The sequence below is a fragment of the Notolepis coatsorum genome (genome assembly GCF_963971535.1).
Source record: "Notolepis coatsorum genome assembly, chromosome: 17".
In the NCBI taxonomy this organism is placed as follows: Eukaryota; Metazoa; Chordata; class Actinopteri; order Aulopiformes; family Paralepididae; genus Notolepis; species Notolepis coatsorum.
In genome coordinates, this window is record NC_140181.1 from 77887423 (window position 1) to 77897160 (window position 9738).

At 44.3% G+C, this 9738-nt stretch overlaps 1 protein-coding gene across 1 annotated transcript in view; it reads left to right on the forward strand.

The window, feature by feature from the left end:
• The window catches only part of sema3h (sema domain, immunoglobulin domain (Ig), short basic domain, secreted, (semaphorin) 3H), a gene marked incomplete at its 5' end in the record, with an annotated part of 66140 nt that extends 56655 nt beyond the window's left edge, over positions 1 to 9485 (forward strand). The window contains 3 exons of the mRNA XM_084333503.1: positions 3054 to 3115; positions 7035 to 7177; positions 7419 to 9485. Coding sequence (XP_084189629.1) covers positions 3054 to 3115; positions 7035 to 7177; positions 7419 to 7907 — 694 coding nt within the window. The 3' untranslated portion in view covers positions 7908 to 9485. The remainder of the gene's footprint in view (positions 1 to 3053; positions 3116 to 7034; positions 7178 to 7418) is intronic.
• Between the last annotated feature and the right edge of the window lie 253 nt (positions 9486 to 9738).

The following is a 9738-nucleotide window of genomic DNA, read 5'->3' on the forward strand; positions in this document are numbered from 1 at the left end:
GTACGGGACCTTCATTTGGTATGGGACCTTCGGTTCAGTACGCGCACTGTGTTACGCTAATACTAAAGGGAGTCAAGTGTGGCAGAAACCCAGCACAGACAGACACAGGAGACAGACGTAATACAATAATGATACTTTAATAAATAAAGACAAGTAAAAGAAAACATCAAACCTACTAAACTAACGGGGGGAAGTGTGTGTGTGCCCACGGTCCATGTGAATGAGATGTGTGTGTTTCAATTACAGTATGTGTATGGGTGCGTGTGTCTAGTGTTACGACCCTGGCTCAAAGGCCTGCAACCTATGTGCAAACCAACACCAAAACCCTGTGCTCAAACTCAAAATGCTACTCTATTAAGGAATTACTGGTGTACACTAAAGTACAAGGACAGAAGACCGTGATAGCTATCTGTTACCCAACACTTCTCTAACCACAGACCCTGCATGTGTGTTACCAGGGCTGGTTTTAAAGCTGCCAGCAGGTAGCCAATCAGCAGCAATTAGCTAATTGGCAGCCCTCACCTGCATGCCCCGTGACACAGGAGTGATCAGGCCTGCATGCACAGTGACACAGGAGTGATCAGGCTCCTAGTACATAACACTAGCGTGCAAAAAACTCATGTGGTGTTAAATGTAAATGTGATAGACTATTGTTTACATGTGTGTGTACTAAACAGTCCAGGGGAGCAAGAATGAGTGAGAAATGAACGGGTAGCGACGCGTGGAATTCCGGGGTTGGGGGGGGGGGGTACGGTTCCTTGATGGGGAGAGAGGAGAAGACAACGAGCGTTAGTCCAAAACACGGGAAAAGGCAAACAACGGAGAACGGAGGAATAATCAAAACACGAGAGAAACATATGCTAAGACTTGAAGGACGATTAGTTACACTAACCACAATGGTCAGTACGATCAAGCACTGAGAGAGATGAGTTGTCAGGTCTTTTATGCAGCAGGTGCCTCTGACTCAGGACAGCTGTTCCGCATTGCGCCTGATTAGTCTCCACGGGAGGTGACGAGGTGGAAGCCACAACACTGTGTACCGAACAAATGCAACGAACGCATGCACATGCAGAACTTTTTTTTTGCGTGCAGAACTCAATTCAAAACTCCAAGTCTCCCCCTTCCCAAAATATAACTTGGCCTGATGTCCACACACACCACTGAGAGATTACCTGTAATTTAGCAAAAAAACGACAAGCCAGAGCTAGAAGACCTACCCAACACCTCGATTATTAAGTTGAATATAGAATATTCGTTGACAGCCCTACTTAACAGTAACTGTAGTGTACATCACCCCCGAGTGGAACATGGAAAGCCACGTTCTGCAAACTTTCCTCCACTGTACCGAAATCATACCGAACCGTGACTTCAAAACCGAGGTTTTTGTGTACCGTTACACCCCAGCTGTGTATACACACACATGCACACGGTATACACATACTCACATGCACACACATGCCTAGAGTATACACACACGCACATGCACACACACACAGAAATATTCACTCATATACACACACTCAAATGACAGAAACTGCAAATGCACTGGAACATAAATTATTTGTCATCCAACAGAAAAACACATACACACGACACACACATGCATACACTTGGTCAGAAGCACTCATACAGGCACACATACATTTCTATGTATGCGGATGATTCAACGATTTACACATCAGCCTCAACAGCCAATGAATTAAATACGGTTCTAAAGGCAGAGTTGCAATCAGTGATGGAATGGATAAAGAATAACAAACTAGTTCTAAACATATCAAAGACAAGTAGCATCATTTTCGGTTCAAACCATACTCTAAGAACGAACCCAGTCTTGAAACTTTTGATAAGTGATGTGGTAATTAATCAAGTCCAGGAGACTAAACTCCTAGGGGTAACATTAGACAGTAAATTGTCATGGTCACACCATATAAACAATATAGTAGTGAAAATGGGAAGAGGGATTTCTGTTGTTAAAAGATGTGCTCATTTGTTACCACTAAATTCTATCAAACAGGTAATTCAAGCTCTGGTTTTGTCAAATCTTGACTATTGTCCTGCAGTATGGTCGAATGTAACAACGAATAAACTGAAAAAATTACAAATGGTACAAAACAAAGCAGCACGTATAGCGCTTCGCTGTGAGTACAGAACTAATGTTGCAGCGATGCACAGTTGTTTAACTTGGTTACTTGTCAAACATAAATTACTCTGCTCACTCCTTGTATTCACTAGGAATATTCTTGTTACAAAGATCCCCTCAATTTTATATAACAATTTATCAATAAGTCTTGACAGACACAACCATTCCACCAGACATGCTTCTGCACGAGGTTTTACACTTCCAAAAGTGAGGTCGAATGCAATGAAGCGAACTGTCATGTTCCGTGGTATGCAGGAATGGAACTCTCTTCCCAGACATGTTAAGCAGGAGAATAGTAAATGCCGTTTCAAAATCGTGGTAAAACAACATTTTCAACCAAAGAAATTGACATTCCCTAATAGATAGTGTGTACGTAAATGAAAATGTATGTGTCTGATATTTTTATCTTGTATTATGAATTTGATTAGGGTTTTTATTGTTGTTTTAATTGTCTGTATGACATGTAAATGTTGTGAGTGTATAAGGGTTTTTATTGTTGTTTTAATGGTCTGTATGTCATGTAAATGGTATGAGTGTATAAGGGTTTTTATTGTTGTTTTAATTGTCTGTATGACATGTAAATGTTGTGAGTGTATACGTCTGTAACTGTATTTTATGTGTTATGGACCCCAGGAAGAATAGCCCCAGCACTGCTGTGGCTAATGGGGATCCAAATAAACTTAAACTTAAACACACACACACACACACACACACACACACACACACACACACACACACACACACACACACACACACACACACACACACACACACACACACAGACTTTGTTGACTGACTTTTCTCTCTCCCTCTCTCTCTCTCTCTCTCTCTCTCTCTCTCTCTCTCTCTCTCTCTCTCTCTCTCTCTCTCTCTCTCTCTCTCTCTCTCTCTGTCTCTCTGTCTGTCTGTGCAGGAGGAATGCTCGTCATTTGGGAGTGGATGATGACCCTCTGACCCAGTGTGTCAGACAAGGAGGTAAGAACAACAGAGTATCGAATGAAACAGTAGCTGTGTGTCCAGTTCGCGAGGCTCCTTCTCTGCTCAGTGGTGAGCTCTGGTGGCCTGGGTGCGTTTGACCATCGGAGGAGCCTCAGGCTCTCTGACCCTTCCAATAGGGAGGTGTAGTCTGACGTCGCTTTGGACCGCCCGCGAGGTCCACCCGTATAGGGATTTATCATTGGGAAAATGGATTATCGGCTATTGTAACAATTCTGCTGCATGGAAATTGAAAAGCTTTCCATTTTTGCACAAAATGAATTCCCTTCTATCATTAACATTATTGTTTAATTATTTTTTGTTGAAATACAATTCTGTGATTTTTTTTTTTGATTAATTGCAATTATTTTCATGTCGAGCTATAGATTGAGGATGAATACGCACAGAAAGGTACACCATGCAAATGTTAATGCTTTATTTGTTTTAAACGAGACGATTTAGAAATGGGCAATGGGGAAATACATTGCGTTGGACAGAGGGTGGAAGACGGAAAAAACGGCAATGACGTAACCACTACACCTCCCTATAGCCCAAGTTACATGCGTTCAAGTTTGGTCTCGTTCATGTATTCTCTGGGAAAACGTTGCACAACTCCAACAGATGTATACTAGATGTAGCAATGGAGCCATATGAATCATAATGTTGGACTGAACTAGAGAACATGAACTCAGGAGAATTGCCCCAGACATGTTCTCTCATCCTCCACGTATGTCCCGTTGCCTTGAGTTGGCTGGAGCGCACGTCTAAAACACTGAGCAGCCCTTCAGCTGCTGGGTGCCGTGTGAAGACTCATAGTGCTAGCTTAACCCTTTCACTACCACACTACACCATCTCGAAAGTCATGGAAAAAATAGTCTACGAACAGGTCGAAAAGTACCTAGCGGAAAAAAATCTAATCTACGAATTCCAATCTGGCTTCAGAACATCCCACTCCACTGACACATGCCTTCTCTATTTGAATGACCACATCAAACAAGAGGTGGACGCAGGCAAATACTGCGGCATGGTCATGCTGGACCTACAAAAGGCCTTTGACACGGTCAATCACTCCATTCTGATTGACAAGCTAAAAGCAATTGGTTTTGATAGTCTATCAGTGAGCTGGATGCAATCCTACCTTGAGGGGAGGGAACAGATGGTGGAGGTAAACGGTACTCTATCCCCCCCCCCCTCACAGTGAGCTGTGGTGTTCCACAAGGAAGCATACTAGGACCGCTACTGTTCCTAATTTATGCAAATGACATGTCGTCAGCTTGTGACTGCAACTTGTTCCTGTTTGCGGACGACTCAGCCCTGCTGGTCTCTGACAAGAACAAGTTACAGGTTGAAAAAACCCTCAGCTCGGAACTAGGCAGAATCTGCATATGGCTCGCTGATAACAAACTATCATTACACATGGGCAAAACAGAGTCCATTCTCTTCGGTTCAAATAACAAACTCAGCAAGACCGACGGCTTCTCAGTTACAGTGGGTGACAATATTGTCACAAGGAAAGATGAAATTACCTACCTGGGTTCCATCCTAGAGGCTAATCTCTCCTGTGACAAAATGGCATCCAATGTAATAAAAAAAGTCAACCAACGAACTCGATTCTTGTACCGGATCTCCTCTCTGGTAAACAAGAACACCCTGAAGACTCTGGCAGGAGCACTCATTCAGGGGTACTACGACTATGCTTGCACCTCATGGTACCAAAGCACCTCAAAGGCGCTAAAAACAAAATTACAAACATCTCAAAACAAACTGGTCAGACTACTGCTTGACCTTACTCCTAGAACCCACCTCACCCCTGCCCACTTTGACAACCTAGGATGGCTTAGAGTAGACGACAGAGTACAACAACTTGCAATGGGCCTGGTCTACAAGATACACTACACGACCAAGGTACCCATGTACATGTCAAAATACTTCCCAAAGGTCAGTGAATACCACGATCACAACACCAGAGGGAGCTCCACAAATCATGTTAAACCCAGATTCGGCTCAAATAAGGGACTAAACACGTTTCGCAATTATGCCACATCAATGTGGAACGCCCTACCCAAAGCTGTAAAGGAATGTGGATCACTACCCACTTTCAAAACCTCTCTCAAGGGACACCTACGGGAGACTGCAATTCAACACTGGCCCCTGTAAATATCCTAACCCAACCCCCTCCAATGTACAGTCATTTACCTAGTATGGTTTTGTCAATAGTTCAATGTACAATTGTGTTTGTTTGTACAGTGTCTCCTCCCCCCCCCCCTCAATGTACAGTGTTACTTGTTTATACAGTGTGCCCCCCGCCCCCCCCCCCCCCCCCCCCAACCACCTCCAATGTAAATTACCCAGTATGGTTGTCAATATCCCAATGTACCCAACCCCCCCCCACCCAACCTCCTCCAATGTACAGTTTCTACGTCAAATGCATATACTCCCTTTTCTTGACTCCTTCTGTATCACAAACAGTACTGTATTTGCAAATCTGGTATGTCATAAATGTATAGATGTAGCAGTACTGACTATCTGTATGTCATGTATGTCATATATGTCTATATGAATTGAAAATGGGGGACCCTGATGGAAACAAGACAAACGTCTTTCTCAGGTCTGCATCCCCTTAACAATTGTATGTATTGAGCCGTACTGTATTGTACCCATTCTGCAATCTGTTAAATAAAGTTTTCATTCATTCATTCATACAGAAGGTTAACCCGTTCACTACCACACTATAGAAGGTTAACCCTTTCACTACCACACTACAGAAGGTTAACCCTTTCACTACCACACTACATAAGGTTAACCCTTTCACTACCACACTACAGAAGGTTAACCCTTTCACTACCACACTATAGAATGTTAACCCTTTCACTACCACACTACAGAAGGTTAACCCTTTAACTACCACACTACAACCGTCTGTAGTGTGGTAGTGAAAGGGTTAACCTTCTGTAGTGTGGTTGTAAAAGGGTTAACCCTTTGTCGCGTGGCAGTGAAAGGGTTAACCTTCTGTATTGTCGCAGTGAAAAGGGTTAACCCTTTGGTAGTGTGGCAGTGAAAGGGTTAAATCAACCTATAAGAAAGGGTTATAAGGACAGACACTATCACTGGGAAGTAATCAATCCGCAAGTATTACCCCCATTGCATCGGTATTTGTAGTTTGCGGATGATGTCACGTATTAAGGACTTTTTTTAAAGTGACATTTGGGTCGACGAGACAGCTTTTGACCCAAACCCTTAATGGCGGGATCCACAAAGAATGGATTGCACGGTGCTAATTGCACCCTTACTTACAATTCATTATGAATTGAAAATGGGGGACCCTGATGTAAACGAGACGAAAGTCTTTCTCTGGTCTGCGGTGATTGATTGATTGAAAATGTTATTAGAATGGGTACAATACAGTGATTGATTGATTGAAAATGTTATTAGAATGGGTACAATACAGTACGGCTCAATACACACAATTGTTAAGGGGATGCAGACCAGACAAATACTTTTGTCTCGTTTACATCAGGGTCCCCCATTTTCATAATGGATTGTAAGTAAGGGTGCAATTAGCACCGTGCAATCCATTCTTTGTGGATCCTGCCCTTAGTCTTTGTACGGCAGGCGTTAAGGATCTAAGGCGTTAACAAGGCTCCTCACGCTGACACCTCTCACATAACACCGGAGAGGGTGACAGAACCAGCGTGGAGGAACGGGAGGAGAGGAGTGAGGGAGAGAGAGAGAGAGAGAGAGAGAGAGAGAGAGAGAGAGAGGTGTGAGAGAGGTGTGAGAGAGAGAGAGGAGCGGGGTGACAGAAATAAATTGAGAGCAGCCTGAGCCTTATTGCAGTGTGCAATGTGAAAAGCTTTTTGCGAGAAAGTGTAAAGGACGAGGTGAGAGCTTGATTCCCGCCGTGTGCTTGGTGTTCCAGCGGGTCTACAGGTGGAGGCGGAGCAGAGGGTGATGATGGTTGCCGAGGGCAACAGCACCTATCTGGAGTGTTTGCCCAGATCCAGACACGCCACCGTCACATGGTACAAACAGGCTGGGGAAAACAGCCCCGAACTGCAACAGGTACGCAAACACACACAGATGGACACACACATAAACACACGTACGCAAAACGCACACAGATGGACACACACATAAACACACATACGCAAAAACCCACACTGATGGACACACACACACGTGCACACACACTGGCACGCACGGCCATAAAAACACACAGCTAAAAGAGGTGTAGAACATTTGCATATAGGAATGCACGACACCTAAACTATCTCTTCCCTCTCGCCCCCCCCCCCCCTCTAAGCTGGTGTCGGGCGACCAGCTGGTGGTGATCGAGCGAGGCGTCCTGATTCGTCGAGCCGAGCTGTCTGACGGCGGCGTCTACCACTGCCAGCTGGAGGAGCACGGCTTCCACTGGACGGCCGTCACCGTGCACCTGTCCGTCTGGAGCACCTCCGCCAACCGCGTCCTGGCCTCCCGCTCCGGGGGCCCCGGTGGGGCGGCGCTAGGCTCCTCCCAGCCCTGGTACCGGGAGGTGATGGCCCTGATCCACCCCGGCAACCTGGACCAACACTGCCGGGCGCTGGGATACCGTCCGCCGCGCAACCACCGTCACCGCGCCCACATGGAGCACAACGGCAGCAAGGAGGCCCAGCGAGGGGAGGGGCAGAGGGGGGAGAGGCACAAGCACGGAGGGAGAGGAGAAGGAGGAGGAGGAGGAGGAGGAGGAGGAAGAGGAGGCGGGAGGAAGAGTAGGAGCAAGCCACAGCAGAGGGCACCGAGGAGCGCTTAAATAACACTTTCTCACATGGGAGACTTCTTCTCATTGACTTACACACACCCACCCTCACACACACACACACACACACACACACACACACACACACACACACACACACACACACACACACACACACACACACACACACACACACATATACACATATGTACAGAGACAAAAATGCATGTATTCATACCAATACACACACATACAAATCAACATACACACATACAGAAGGAACACTGACTCTAAACTAAACACACATACACACACAATGAACTCTAAGCTACACACAAATGCCTACAGACTACACACAGCGTTTGGACAGAGGGGGCTCTATATGGCACACTTTGAAGCCCTCGCATTAAAGACATTGTGGATAAGAGACATCGGTAGACGACTAGGTTGCATACAGTAGCATGTTGAATGAATGAAGGACGCACGGCATGTCCTACTAGAGACTACGTATGAGAGACATATTGTCCTGAAGAGGACAAGAGGACAAGAGGACTCCTGAGAGGTTGTACTGGATTTGGTTTCTCTTTTAAGATCTGAAAGCAAAAATTACTTTGTCTACTTTGAGTGTTTTTCGTTTTTTTCCCCACTTGGACCTGCTAGCTTAGCCAGAGACTATGGGTGGGGTTTGACAACCGGATGAAAAGAGCACAAACACGAGAGACGGGATGAAATACGTTGCAATCCATGAAGAAGAATTCCGAAAGGCCCCCAGAGAGGACTTGGATGGATTTAGGGCATCTTGTATTAACAGAAAATACTTCAAATCGACTTTCTGAGTGTTTACTTGGGCCTGCCTGGAGTCTCGCATGGGTGGGGTGAACACACGTACGATACAGTGTAGTCATTTGTACCACATTCAAGTTCAGTCAATCAAGGAAGAAAGTATTTCGAAACTGTAAAAACAAATAAATTAAAATATTCCAAAAGTAAGCTTTCAGGATGAAACACGATGCACTGCGTAGAAAAAGGATTCTGATGAAGTCGGGGGTTTTACTTGGTGTAGATCCCAGTGGGTTTCTGTGTGTTTAGTTTGCCTCGAGTATGTAATGCTGAGCACATTGTAAATATTTAGTTTGTTTGTGCCAGAAAAACATGGCTAATCAAGGAACAAATATTTCAGTACTGGAGGATGAATATTAACAAACAGTACACTTTGCAGACGTTAAGAAACCAAATCTTCTTTTCCATTTGGTCATTTATACAGAATGTGTTTAAAAGAGAAAAACTGACTTAAAGGGCCCGGCTACATTGATCTGTTTGTCCGCTGTCTGTTTTCAATGACAGGGTTGACGGATTTATGTCAGTTTTGACAGACGGATGAAGAATGAACTTTTGAAACTGAACGGCTATGTTACCGTTCGTTAGCAAAGCTGTTGTTTCTGCAAACACATGTTTAGACACAAACCGACAGACGGTGATACCTTCCGTGTGACGGATCAATATAACCGAGCCCAGCGGTAAACATTCATAAAGAGTTATAAAGAAGTACCAATATTCTGTAATTAAGGGTGGTAATTGACATGTTTAATAGCTCATATTTCCCAAAGTTAATAACTTATACAATTCTGGCCATGATGCAGTTGTTTCCAATTTGTTTTAAGAATCGCCCACAACATGTTATTAACCTGTTATAGGAGATTCTAATAGCTCTGTTAATTTAATTTCAAACCTTTATTTAAACTCGAAAGGCAACTGAGGTTTCCCTTATTTACAGTCACGTCGAGTGTACATGCAGAGTTAAGCAAAAAAAGGCAAATACAATCACACAGCATATAAAATTGCAACAATAAGACAAGTAAGGATAACAAATCAATTTAAACAGGTA